Source organism: Dryas octopetala, chromosome 4 (genome assembly GCF_963921425.1).
Source record: "Dryas octopetala chromosome 4, drDryOcto1.1, whole genome shotgun sequence".
NCBI classification, from domain to species: Eukaryota; Viridiplantae; Streptophyta; class Magnoliopsida; order Rosales; family Rosaceae; genus Dryas; species Dryas octopetala.
The window spans coordinates 11,952,575-11,967,148 of record NC_141369.1 but is presented as its reverse complement, the minus strand read 5'-3'; the positions used below and the strand labels follow the sequence as shown (position 1 = coordinate 11,967,148).

General features: G+C 35.2%; 1 protein-coding gene and 2 pseudogenes across 2 annotated transcripts; all 3 read left to right on the top strand.

Moving 5' to 3' along the window:
* The first annotated feature begins 433 nt into the window (after positions 1-433).
* Positions 434-5,123, top strand: LOC147286869 (Serinc-domain containing serine and sphingolipid biosynthesis protein). Its single transcript, XM_086241888.1, has 7 exons — positions 434-559; positions 915-1,133; positions 1,491-1,730; positions 3,021-3,132; positions 3,226-3,400; positions 4,120-4,360; positions 4,603-5,123. The coding sequence occupies exons 2-7, from the start codon at positions 950-952 to the stop codon at positions 4,890-4,892; spliced, it is 1,242 nt and encodes a 413-aa protein (XP_086098014.1). The 5' UTR covers positions 434-559; positions 915-949; the 3' UTR covers positions 4,893-5,123.
* Positions 5,124-6,168: 1,045 nt separating this feature from the next.
* Positions 6,169-8,939, top strand: LOC147286868 (putative disease resistance RPP13-like protein 1; annotated as a pseudogene).
* A 430-nt stretch (positions 8,940-9,369) lies between these two features.
* Positions 9,370-13,239, top strand: LOC147286867 (uncharacterized; annotated as a pseudogene). The gene is made up of 12 exons (XR_015121661.1): positions 9,370-9,396; positions 9,583-9,670; positions 9,755-9,988; positions 10,105-10,273; positions 10,480-10,559; positions 10,862-10,950; positions 11,041-11,172; positions 11,269-11,382; positions 11,481-11,536; positions 12,022-12,106; positions 12,579-12,635; positions 12,715-13,239. The product of XR_015121661.1 is annotated as an uncharacterized LOC147286867 (transcript).
* Positions 13,240-14,574: the final 1,335 nt, after the last annotated feature.

The window sequence follows — 14,574 nt, the reverse complement described above, 5'->3', positions numbered from 1 at the left end:
ATGTCATACAGTCACAACTAAATGTGAAGTTGAGATTACATTAGCAAATTTTCAAAATAATATAAAAGCTCCAAGGGCAATTTTGTCAAAACCTTATAAATTTTAACTAACACTCATCATATGTGGACCAAAGGATAAAAATGTCAAATGGAAAAAGCTCAAATCAAAGGGGCCAACATATTTGTGACCTAATCTAAAAACTACATTTAAATTTGGTAGTTCAATTGAAATATTATATGGTCTTCATGCTATACCAAAAAATTATTGGGATTTAGTATTTAATCCTAATTTTCTATAAACATTATTCTTCAAAAAAACTAAATATTATTTGGCCAAAAAAAAAAAAAAACTAAATATTATTGATACATCATAACCCGACCCGAGCAACTTGGTTGTCTCGGGTGCGGCTTGAGACGAAGTCAAATAAAACTTTGGAAATTCCAATCCGAACCCAAAAGCATAGTCTTTGAAACCTTTTTGTCCCTCTCAGGGTGCTCTTACTTGGAATCAATCATCGCCCTTTTGCTCTTTGTTCTCTGCTCTCGTCCAATTTCCAAAGGTAGACACCACACCTCGATTTTAATCTGTATTTGATCAATTTATTGCTTGAAGACCAGGGTTCTTTGTCAGTTGCTTTCTATGTGATCGAATTTTATTGACAAACACCCATTTTACTTATTTTGTTTTAGGGTTTCAGTTTCCTATGGGTTTTTATTTTTTCGGTCAATTTTTGTGTTGAGCTATAATCTCGAATAGGGATTCAAATTGTTAATTAGTTAATGATAATGATGATAAAGTCAAGGCCTGATTTTTATTAAAAAACTTTCGAATATAGTTAAAAATTCGATCAGGGTTTTTTCTTGTATCGAAATTAATACCTTAATATGATAATTCTTGTTTAAAATGTTTTTTAGAGATTGAATCCGTGTGTGGATTTTGAAAGAAGAAGATGTGGGCAGCTTCGTGCCTTGCGTCGTGCTGTGCTGCATGCGCCTGCGATGCGTGCCGAACGGTGGTGTCTGGTATTAGCCGCCGGTCTGCAAGGATTGCATACTGTGGGCTCTTTGCGCTTTCTCTGATCGTCTCATGGATTCTCCGCGAGGTCGCAGCTCCTCTCATGGAAAAGATTCCCTGTAAGCCACCTCTTCTGTCATTCCAAATATTAGTCTGGTGTTAGTACACATGTATTGATTGTAAGATTCTCATGATTCGAGGGCGTGAATGCCAAATAGTTATGTCCTTGTTTTACGTCTGAACTAAAATAGTTTGAATAATTCTTAATAAGAAATTCATAGTAATAGAATGTCTTTCAATGGGTGAAGAGTTTTGTCTTCATATGCAAGTTTGACCACAGTATACAACTAGATGATGACAGCAATGATATCTTATAACCTCCTGACCTGAAGGAAATTAGAACTCGTTCGTTTCATGGGTTAAGCGGTATGTGGTGTTTGGATGTGAAACTGATCTCATATTGGTTATTGATGCAGGGATTAATCATTTTCATAAGACACCTAACAGGGAGTGGTTCGAAACAGATGCAGTGCTTCGTGTTAGCTTGGGAAATTTTCTCTTCTTCACCATTTTATCAGTTCTAATGATTGGTGTGAAAAATCAGAAGGATCCCCGTGATGGTTTGCACCATGGTGGATGGATGATGAAAGTTATTTGCTGGTGCCTCTTAGTGATCTTCATGTTTTTCCTACCAAATGAGATTATTAGCTTTTATGGTAAGCACTATTTTCTATCAGGAATTTTGTTTTCGTAGTGCATGAAAGTTCGCCTATTTTCTTCTTTCAAAGTCCAAAGAAATTAAATATACTAACGCTCTAACGTGATGAATCTGTGTTCAGTGCACACTTCAGATTTGTAAAATTATATCTCTAGCAGTTTTAGTCTGTTGTGAGTCTAAGAGGAATCAGATGCTAAACCTCAGTACATTTATTGACCTTCTTGACCTAATTACTGCTAATCTCTCTGTCTTTGTCTTTATCTCTCTCTCTCTCTCTCTCTCCATGCAGAGACCAATCATCTGATAATCTCTTAAATTTTGGACAGACAAGAAGTATCATTACAATGGAACCTAGTTAGACCTACATTAAATTTTATCATCCGAACATTGTGTCTTTGAACATTCTTTCTTGGGATCTTTTTTTTTATTTTGAAGAAAATATACGTAGTATATCTCACGTTTTCAGCTTGTGTAGAGTATTGCATGCATGCAACATGATATTTTTCTTTGTTTACAACAATGATAGAATCTTAAAAGATTTAGCATTTACTCTATTTGAACATTCTTATTTGCAATTAAAAACAGTAGAAGAGCATATTACACTGTTACAATCTCAACAGATTTAGTTATTATAATAGGACACCTAATCACCTATATAATGTAGTGTCTCCGACTCTTTGACAGTTTAATATTGCATTTTCGTCTACATTATCTCTATCTCTTTCCGCATTGCATCATGTTCACTGTAGATAAATGATAATGGTGGTGATTTTCTTTTTTACTATTTGTTGGATTAGGAAGAATCTTAGAATAAAAATTTTAAATTTTCTATATTATTTTTTTAAATCCTGAAAATTAAACTTCTATTACTAAACCTGAATCGACTTTAAACTTTGAAAACTAACTTCTGGGCTGACATATGTTGAACTTAGAGATTAGTAGTTAGGTTATTACCCCAACATTATTCCACATCGTTCTGTGAGTTGAACTGGTTTTTGGGCTCGATATCATAGGTTGGTTTTAATTTTCTTTTGGTTAATCGAGTGTACCTAGGTTAGAGCTTAGTCAAGCAGCTAAGGCTTTCTGTATGAGTGTCCGGGCTTTATTAGAGTCATTGTGATATATGAAAGGTTTGTGACCATGATCTGTCATGCAAGGAAATAAAGAAGATTGGATTATTATTGGTGATTAAAAGAATATCCACATTGAGATTGTTCTGTTAATTCAATTTTAGGAAGCTCTTTTCATTTCTGTGACTAAAATTGACTGTTAAATATCATGTTTGCAGAGACAATTTCAAAGTTTGGCTCAGGATTCTTTCTTCTTGTACAAGTTGTGCTTTTGTTGGATTTTGTTCATGGATGGAATGACAAATGGGTTGGATATGATGAGCAGTTCTGGTAAGTTTATTATTTCTTTAAGTATCTATTATTTATTTCCACATTTCTACATTCTTCTACTGATTTTAACTTACGTCTTCATCGTTTATATAGGTACATTGCTCTTTTTGTTGTTTCCCTTGTTTGTTATCTGGCGACATTTGTTTTCTCTGGACTTCTTTTCCACTGGTTCACACCATCTGGACATGACTGCGGGCTCAACACCTTCTTTATTGTCATGACTCTGATGTTTGTGTTTGTTTTTCTTATAGTGGCACTGCATCCTGCTGTAAGTTTTAGAAATTTGAATGTTCTATTTTATTATAGCCAATGATGATTAGTAGCCACAATAACTGTCTCATACATGCATCCAAAAGTACTACTGGGAAAAAAAAAAAGATTCTTTATATAAATTGTATAAGGTTGATAATGAGGGTTATAATTCAAGGAATTGTTGCATTATCTTTTACTGTCTCTATGAGTGCAGTCTAGTTATAGACCAGTGATAGAACAGAGTTACTGAAAAGAGACGATAAATTTCAGCCCTTTTTTTATTTCCTTTTGTATTGGTAAGTGAAAGAAAAGAGGTAAAGAAGGAAGAGAGTGAAGGATCAGAAGGAGATATTGTCCTATTTAGAACATTTCACATTTTAACCGGTTAAAACTCAAAACTATTTAATAAGTTAACATTTGTTTTAAGACAGTCATTCATGTTTTCTAGATAACATAGTAACTATCTTATTAGGTCATCAGTGATGAGGCAACTTGGGTTATTAGTGAGATTTTCATAAACTTGGTTGAATCTACAATTTTATCTCTTTATTATGGTGAGAGCAGCATATGAGTCCATCTTAAATCCAGAACATTACTTCCAGTTACCTTAAAAGTGTCTGTATGCTTCCTACCTTCTTGGTTGCATAGATGTTCGTGTTGTAATGATTCTTGTTTCGCTCTGATGTTTTATGAGGACCTTTATGATCTCTTAGTAATCATTTTGTTGTTATACAGGTAAGTGGCAGCATTTTGCCAGCATCAGTTATATCCATGTACTGCACATACCTTTGCTACAGTGCACTTGCCAGTGAACCAAGAGATTATGAGTGCAATGGTCTTCACAAGCATTCCAAAGCTGTTTCCACTGGGTCCCTTACCCTTGGTTTGATAACCACTGTTCTTTCTGTGGTTTATTCTGCTGTCCGTGCTGGATCTTCTACAACTCTTCTCTCCCCACCAAGTTCACCTCGTGCAGGTAAGTCTCGACAGAAAATTTGGCCTTGGCTTGCTTGAAGATGTGCAATTTATCTATATTATCCTAGAAAAATGTGCTTAAAACTGTCCTACAATTATGTTTCCTTTGTTTTTTGAACATATGTCCTTGATGTTTGTTTATGTGAGAAAATTTTGAGGGTTGAAATATTAACATTGAAAGGCCATCCAGTTTTGCGATGCAAAAAACTGATTCCTTCTTTTGGGAATTGTTCCCTGGTGTAGGTGCTGGAAAGCCTCTTCTTCCATTGGACAAGACAGAAGTGCATGAAGAAAAAGAGAAGGCCAAGCCAGTATCATATTCGTATTCGTTTTTCCACATCATCTTCTCTCTTGCTAGCATGTATTCTGCAATGCTTCTGACAGGGTGGTCAACCTCAGTTGGGGAGAGTGGGAAGTTGGTTGACGTGGGGTGGCCATCTGTGTGGGTGAGGATTGTGACTAGTTGGGCAACTGCAGGTCTGTACATCTGGTCTCTTATGGCTCCTATTCTGTTCCCTGAGAGGGAATTCTGAACAACCCTGCCACCACCAAACCAGAGATAAAGGGTTTGCTCATCACTGTCTAAGTATACTTTTTGTGTGTATGCTTCTCTATTGTACTTAAATTTGTAAATAGGATGGTTTGTGTTGACTTTTGGAATAACCAATTAATTTGTGTTCGGAAAACGTACATGTTATGAACTATAATATTGTTAATTGGTGATACTCCAAAAAGTTTCTGTAATTGATTTTATATATTTCCAAGACTTGCCTTCTAAGGAATAAAGTGAAAAAAGAAAAAGAAAAGGCAATATCAATGCGAGTGACACGGACAATGTATTTCTCATTCCTTCAAAAGCAGGCATCATTTTTTTTTTTTTGTTATAAACAATCAATTGAGATTTGAGGATCTAGCAAAATCGATTGAGGAACTTAAGGATGCTTTGTCTAGATACTTTATAGCCAAAAATCGGTTGAGGAACTAGTTTTTGGGCCATGGCGTTTGAGGAACTTTAATTAGTAGCCAGGTACACGAAATTGTTCGCCACAATTGATGCTTTATGTCATTTGTATTTGGCCATTAATTAAGAGTTTACTCATCAAATTTGTTGTGTTTATGCTTTCTGTACTTAGAAAAACCAAAATGGCCCAGCTCCAAAATGGTTTGTGGAACTAGACTATATATATTCTATAGGTTTCCATATCAGAATATATAGCTCAGCTCCAATCAAAATTAGTAGGCCTTTTAATGTATCTTTTCCTTCATCCAATGAATATCCACTTAACAAAAAAACTAAAAACCTGAAATGGTTGATGCACCAGTTTCTATAATATAAAAAAGTTTATAAAGCTCCAATTCAAAAATAAGAATGACCCAAATAAAAAAAAAACAAAACTAATGATGTGAATGTACATAGAAAGTGGCCTTAATTTTGCGGTTGGCCTCAGAGACCCGAAATCTCAAGATCGGTCTTGACTAGTAATACTCGTGGGTGTCAAGAAAGAAATTGCATTCAAGCCTGTTTAGCAATCTTAATCCAAGTTGTTCAAAGAGTGCTTGAAGAAGTTTCGAATAACGTACAAGCGAAGGAGGCCAACACATGAGAGGCATTAATTGGTTGGTTTGGGAGTGAAAATTGAGAAACAAGAAAAAAATTAGTTGTGGGGGGAAAAGGAAAAGTAAGGAATAAAGTGTGAAAGGGATGAATATAAGAGAAGAATATTGAGAATAAATGGATAAACAATCTGAAGCATACAATGTTATTCTCCTACCCCTTAAAAAATTCCTTCCTTGGTACTAGGCTACTAGCTAACCGCTTGTGTAATAATGCTTAAACTGCCTTACAAGCATTCTTCAATCTCATCATATAAAGGTGGTTGTGGGGAGGAGCTCTAGCTAGCCTACAGTATTATCTTTCCTATTGGTGTCATTTGCATTTTGTAAACATTTCTCCTTTCCTTTTTCCACTGCTGATCAATTTCGAACATCAATGGCTGAAGCACTCATTTCCCCACTTCTAGAACAGCTTGGCTCCATCATCCGCCAACAGGTAGAAGAAGAGGTGAGACTTGTCGTGAATGTTAAGAAAGAAGTTGCAAATATCACCCTCAATCTCAAAGCTATTCACGATGTGCTCGGGGATGCAGAGGAGAGACAAGTGAAGGAGGCCAACGTAAGAGGGTGGCTGCATGATCTGAAAGACGTATCCTACGAGTTGGACGACGTGTTGGATGAGTGGAACACTGAAATTCTGAAACAAAAAGTCAAGAAACAAGAAATTTCTCCTTGTCTTGGATGATGTATGGAATCCGAAACATAGTCAATGGGATCAAATAATGAAACCTCTGCGTAATGGAGGTATAAGCAGTAGAATATTGGTGACCACACGAAATGATGGGAGCCACCACTCACATGATTCGTTTGAAGGAATTAAGTGAAGAATATTCTCGCTCATTGTTCTATCACATTGCATTCAATGGCTGGGAAAGAAACGAGTCTAAAATATTTGAAGCGGTTGGTGATAAAATCTCACTGCAAAGACTTTAGGTAGTCTCATGCGCTATAAGAAAACCGTGAGAGGATGGCAAAGTGTTTTGAATAGTAAGATATGGGAATTAAAAGAGTTTGAACAAGAGGTTTCTAAACCGTTATTACTAAGTTATTATGATTTGATCTCAATTATTAGACATTGTCTTTTATATTGTGCTATTTTTCCAAAAAATTTTGTGATCGATAAAGATAATTTGATTGAGTTGTAAATGTCACAAAATTATTTGAATGTTGAGGAAAACTAAAAAGAGAAGGAAATGATAAGTCAAATTTATTTTGATGACTTAGTAATACGGTGTTTCTTCCAAAATTTTGAGAAAGATGGTATCGGAAATATAAGAAGATGCAAAATGCATGATATTGTACATGACTCTGTGCAGTATTTGACCAAGAACGAATTCTTTAGTATAAAGATTAAGGGTGCTAATGAGAGAATACATCTACCAAATGATAAGATTCGTCATTTGACTTTAATGTTTGCACCTGAAGGCCCATTTCTCATTTCTATTAGCACTTATAAAAGTTTACGTACTCTCACAACTTTTGATTCGAAAATTCCTATTATTACCCCAGAGGTAATTTCTCAATTGAAATGCCTTAAGACATTAAATTTGAGTGGTAACTTATTAAAAGAGATTCCAAAAGAATCGGTGAATTGATACATTTAAGGTATCTTAATTTATTCAAGAATGATGAGTTGTTGGAATTATCTGATGCTATTTGTAATTTATACAATTTGCAAACCTTACGAATTAGTCGGTGCAAGAATCTCAAGAAAGCACCTGAGGGTATAGGAAGGCTAATCAACTTAAGGCATCTTCATGTTATGGACTCTTTGCGTTTGAAGTTGAAAGGTATTGGAAAATTAAGGCTCCGTTTGCTATTCTACTTATATATATTTTTTTTAATTAAGATTTTTTTTTTAAATGTGAGTTTTTAAAATTTGAAATCGTGTTTGGTATAAGATTTGAAAATAATTTTTAAATTTTAAAAATGATAACAGCTAATAAAAAAAGAAGCGAAAAAAAATGATATTTTATCATTTTTAAAAAGAAGTATGTTTTTAAATTATTTTAAAAAATGATATACCAAACACGTTTACTTAATTAAAAATCTAAAACTAATTTATTTACTTAAAAACAAAAGAAAAATTTTTGAATAGAATACCAAACAGCTTACCAAGTCTGCAAAGGACGAAGATGAGTTTCATGTGGGTGCAGATAATGGAGGATTGAAGTTAGAAGATTTGAAAAACTTGGACCACCTTCAAGGGAGTCTTGTGCTAAGACACATAGTGTGTACGGAAGATGCGAGTAAGGCTGAGAAAGCACAATTGGTGAATAAGAAAGACCTCCTTCATTTGGTGTGGACGTAGAGAAGAGCATAAAAACGATGGAGAAATACTGAATGCCTTGCAACCACATCCAGGTTTGGAATCTTTAGACATCACCAGGTGTCTTAACACGACGTCGTCTCCCAATTGGCTGATGTCTTTACAAAACTTGCGAAAGCTTAATTTTCAGATTCCAGATTGCACGTTTTTGCCTCCTTTGGGGAAATTGTCATCCCTGGAATCTTTGGAAATTTGGGAGTGTAGAAAGATTGGAAAGATAGGAGTTGAGTTTTTGGGATTAATAGACGACAAGCAAACATCATCATCATCATCGTCACAGTCACAGACTTTGTTCCCCAAATTGAAACAACTCAGATTCTACGAGATGGATGTTTGGGAAGAGTGGGAAGGAGTGGAAGGGTGGAGGGAAGAGGAGGATTCTCATGATCAGATTACAATAATGCCCTCCCTCTCTACCCTAACATTTCAATTCTGTCCAAAGCTAGAAACACTGCCCAACTTCCTGCGGAAGACACCACTACAGAATTTGGTGATCAACTTCTGTCCGTCTCTTGCCAATGCTTGCAAAGAAGGAAGTGGTAAGGAGTGGGACAAGATTTCTCACACCACAAACATCAGAGTGAATCAGAAGACTGTGGTACAGAAAGACGGAGTTCGGATCCAGCAAGACAGATGAATCCTCATTCATCTGAGCTTTGCATCTTCGGTGAGTGAGGAGCTCTGCCAATCTCCATCATCCAGCTCTGCTACATCTTCTTGTAAGTAAACTCTTATTTATTTATCTAATTCTATGTCAAATTGTATGTCAAATATTCAGATATTAATTAATAGAATCCCTACTGGCCTGGCATGATTTCATTTTACCAAAAAGTAAATAATTGAAAAGCTATTCTGAGTCAAAGTTATTTACTTCAAATTTTAAATTGTCGTTTTCTTTTCGGAACAATTTTAATTGGTGTTTATACTAGTGTTTTGCATCATGCATGTGTGCTTCGATAATGTAGGGCAGTTGGAAAACAATAATAGCTGCTGATAGGAAACTTATATAGATATGAAACCTAATAATAGAAGTATTTTTGGTCTCTATGTAGAGAAACTCTAAGTCCATGGCTTGGATGCTGAAAGAAAATGTTGTATAAAGTAGGAATTTTAATTAGTACATATAAAGTATTTGTTCCTGAAGGTGGTCGTGTCTTTGGATGGTTACATACCATTTATATAGTCAGGTGTACCACCCTCCCAGCGGCCACAGGCCGGAAATTCTGTCTCATCTGGTTGATTTAAGTTTTTGACCAGTAAAATGTCGCTTTATGGTGCAGGTTCGTGTCTGCAGGGAAAAGACAACAGGTCATGTATATATATGCAATGAAAAAGCTTAAGAAATCAGAGATGCTTCGTAGAGGCCAGGTATTCAGTTAACTGATGTGCCATTTGATATTACTGAGGTAATTTAAAATGTATTTATTACCAGGTGCCTTTTTTTCTATTAAGGTTGAGCATGTAAAAGCTGAAAGGAATCTGAGGTGGACAGCAATTGCATTGTCAAGCTGTATTGTTCTTTTCAAGACGATGAGTTTCTTTATCTTATAATGGAATACTTACCTGGAGGTGATATGATGACTTTGCTTATGAGAAAGGATATTTTGACTGAAGATGAAGCTACATTTTATGTTGCCGAAACAGTTTTGGCCATTGAGTCTATCCATAAACACATTACATTCATAGGTTTGTGGTGCAAGTTCATGATTACCAATGGTTATTTTGACATTAATTGATTTAAGTAATACAATTTCATTGGACTGAAAAATAGAGGTTAACCTAGTCTGTTTTGCATAGTACAGGGATATCAAGCCTGACAATTTGCTACTTGATAGATATGGTCACTTGAGACTGTCAGATTTTGGATTGTGTAAACCTTTAGACTGCAGTACAATCCATGAAGACTTTTCAATAACAAAACGCACACAACAAGAGCAACTGCAACATTGGCAGAAGAATAGGAGAATGCTTGTAAGTTATATACCATTATGCAATTTAATTCTCTCTCTCTCTCTCTCTGTCTCCCTCTCTGTCTCCCTCTCCGTCTCTCCCCTCTAGTTCAGTCATTTTGAGAGTATATAAAAGAGGAACTGTATCTTTTTGGATGTATGATATTGTCATTCATGATTCGTTGGGGAGGTATCATTCTTTTAACTGTTGATATATGGGCATTGCAGGCTTATTCCACTGTTGGTACACCTGACTATATTGCTCCAGAAGTTCTGTTGAAGAAAGGTTATGGGATGGAATGTGATTGGTGAGTATTTATGAATTTTAGTGATAGGGTGTGTGGTTGTGTAATGCTAATGAATAAATTCCACAGTGTTTTAGATATCAATTGAGATCTCTTTACCAAAGATTCCATGTTCAATAAACAATTAATCAATTTGAAGTCTATGTGACCTAGCAGTCACCATTTTTACTACCTTTCATATTGTAATGGAACCATTTTGGAAATTGGTACATGCCATGGTATTGTTTTGGACCACAATCAAAAAGCTACTTTGTTTTTGGATCCCTGGATTGACCAAGTTATGATGTTTGTTAATTAATACACAGGTGGTCACTTGGTGCTATTATGTATGAAATGCTCGTGGCCGGGTTACCCACCCTTCTATTCCGATGATCTGATGTCAACATGCAAGAAGGTAATTTGGAAATATTGAAAATTTGACCGAAACTTTTCTCTCTTTAAAAGTCTCAAACATAATGTGGTCTGTCTTGCTTGTCTCTTGCAGATAGTAAACTGGAAAATTCATTTGAAATTTCCAGAAGAAGCAAAGCTTTCTCCTGAGGCGAAAGATCTTATTAGTAAACTCTTGTGTAATGTCAGCCAGAGGTTGGGAACAAGCGGGGCAGATGAAATAAAGGTGTTGTATGGTGTGTCCTGTTCTAAATTTCTTGGATTTGTTCATGAACTTGTTGCATATAATGGAAATTACCTTGCTGCTGCTTCCTTTTTTTAGATTCATCCTTGGTTTGATGGTACTGAATGGGATAAACTTTATCAAATGGATGCTGCGTTTATTCCTGAGGTTAATGATGATTTGGATACGCAAAATTTTGAAAAGTTCGAAGAGGTATAGATTTTCCTCAATATTTGTGGATTTTGTGAAGCTACTTGTGTTGAGCATATCATCTGCTCATGATTTTGTATTTACTTATTTTCGGTCTGCAGGCTGACACGGTGACACCCAAACTCAGACTTCATCCAAAACTGGTCCCTGGAGAAAGGTGAGCTTTTGAGTTTTATTTGTTCTTAGCTATTGTCACTAATTTATATATAGCATTGCTGCCTCCTTTGTATATTATATAATTTGCATTACAAGCTTTAGTGCAGTGTCTGTTTTATTAACTCTATTGCTTCTTAACAGAATATATATTGTTTTATTTATATATTGGCATTCAATCAAGGTTTAAAATTAAAATTTTGTTAAATTTCACGTTTGAAGTTCAGAAGTTTGAAATCAAGGTACCTGTTGGTCATATAATAGTCTTAGTTTCAGCTTAAAACTGAATTCATAATTATAAACTTCATGGAAGCTTACATTCATGTTTCTGTTGGTAATTGTGTTTGCAAAGGCATTCTTTGACTTTGTAGGAATTGATATGAAGAGTTATTCTAAGCTTACAAAGAGTGATAGCTACCCCTACCCCACCCCCAAATCTTTTCAAATATTAACTCATTTTCTCCTCACATTTTACCCTCCATTTTGCAGATGCTCTCCTCCAAGGACATTAATTTTGTGGGCTACACATATAAAAACTTTGAGATTGTTAATGATTATCAAGTGCCTGGGATGGGTACGTCTCTTTCTCTCTCCCATGAACTTGCATGAGAACTTTATCTTTTTTTACTTATTGTTATCAGTTCAAAGTTTTTTTTAAACATGTATATATATATATATATATATTGATGGTTTGTGTAGTACTGGTACATGGAGAAATGGCGAAATCGAAAACAATGTCAATGGTTATTAGAATGACAGGTGCCATCCAAAATTGTTGTTATTTTTGTTTTAGTTATTGACCAATAATGGTCAAGTACCAAAATATCTGGGAAACAGAGGAAGCATGTACTAACTAGCTGGTTTTGAATAAATTTTGGGGTTTTATTAACCTGTCTTGTTTGTATGGATAGGTCACCCATCCATTTTGATATTTCCTTTGGACGAACATATTTATCTGCTTATACTGCAGTGTTTATATTATGAGTACTCTTTACTGTGGCAATTTTTCTTTTTTCTTTTAAACTGATTTGGTTTCTTCTGTGTAGCCTCGTTGAAGAAGAAAAACACCAAATCAAAGAGGCCATCCGTAAAAACAATTTTCGGTATGTTTTTACCTTTACCCATCCATTATATTTCTAAAAAATTTCCATTCTCAGTTTTATTGTATATATCTTTCTACAGATATTGCTGTCCAGCATTTAAACTTGAATTGGGAATTTTTTTTTTCATTTAAACTCAAGTGTAAATACCAATTCATTTACTACTAATGTGTAATTTTCTACTCCTTTGTTGCCAATCTACCAAAAATATTTGTACAAAGACACTCAAATTCATTCAACGTATCAATGATAGCAATACAATTTGTTCGCTTTATCTCTAATTTTTTTTTTTTTTTGGCTTGTAAGCCAATTTTGATCAAACTCATTGTGATAGATGATGACAACTTAACATCATGTACTTTCAAGCGACCAAAATACAAAATGTGTGATTGTATCCTGTACCTTCTTTTCCTTGAGTTGAAAACATAAGTGAAGATTAAAGGAATCTGATTGAAGCCAAATGAAATAGGCATCATTCTGAATATATTCTACAAAGGCCATTCGTGGTGGGTCTGGGCCATATGGCATGACTTTAGGCCAATATAGTCACCATCATTGAGAATGAGCAACCATTTCTGTTCTGTATGGATTTCTCATGTTAATTCAATTATTGAACCAGTAACGACATTCTCACTAGTCACTAGTATGCTTCTTTTTTTGACTGTGACAACGAAATGGAATTCAAGATCTAAATTGGACCAAATGGCAAGTTCACTTGCTGCAGGTGAGTCGTGACAGAATCTTTACAATTTTTGTCTTGTTTGAATGTGCATGTCTACACTTCCAAAGAAAATGTGCTTAAAACTGTCCTACATTTGTAGAAAACAGAGAAGGCCAAGCCAGCAATCAATATTTGTAGTCATTTTTCCACTTCATCTTCTCTCTTGCTAGTATGTATTTGGAAAGGCTTCGGGTAAGGTGGTCAAGCTTAGTTGGGTGGCTGTAGATCTATCTGTGTGGGTGAGGATTGTGATTGACGCATGAGTTGGGCAACTGTAGCTCTCTACATGATGTGGTCTCTTGTGGTTCTTATTCTGTTCCTTGAGAGGGAATTCTGAGCCCTGCCACCACCATCTGGCCTTTGTGCTTGCCCTCTGGTTTTATACCCTTTATTTTGCTATGTTTATTTTCTTTCTGCTTTGGTAGTTCTGAATCCTGCTGTTGTTTGTTTATTAGTCTTTTGGTTTTGGTAATGGGCTGGGTGCCATCCCCCCATTGCCTCCTTTCCCTGTATTTCTGTTGTGACTAGAAGTGTATCTTGTGACCAAGTGTATTAATTAGGCTTAAAATTTTGATTCTTTATTTGATTTTATCTATTTCCAAAACTTGGCTTACCCACTTGGTACAAGTACAACCTTTGAACATCTTTACGTATATACCACATCTACATATATATTGACAAATTTAAACTTTAACCCTTGTGGTGGTCATGGCCAAAAAAAAAAAACCCTTGTGGTGGGTCTAGTCTCTGTTTTATTTGTTTCTCTTTCAGCTACAATTCTACCAACATTGCTAGAAGAGCAGAGATACAATGAATGAGAAACTATTTGGCCAATGGCTAGCATCAAAGAATTCTCTTCAAATGTTTGTTCAGCTTCCTTTGTAGTACAACGATTATTAGGTATAATCTACATTGTGACGTAACTATTATTGGTCGCTATACGCAATCTTATTCCTTTGTAGTTGATGACTAAAAGGGTGATTCAATTCTCATATCAATATGTGGATCATCTACACCGGATTTGGATGAGATTCTATATAGGAATCATTTATGTTAATTTTATATAGTTTTTCATGCATAAAAGATTCATGTATAGGATCTGAGATTCCTGTGTAGGATCTTGTCTAGACAAGTTTTCCGTATAGGATTAGCATAAATGATTTTCGTATAGGATTTCATTTGAACCAAGTGTGGATATGAGAATTCTGGCAACTAAACCCA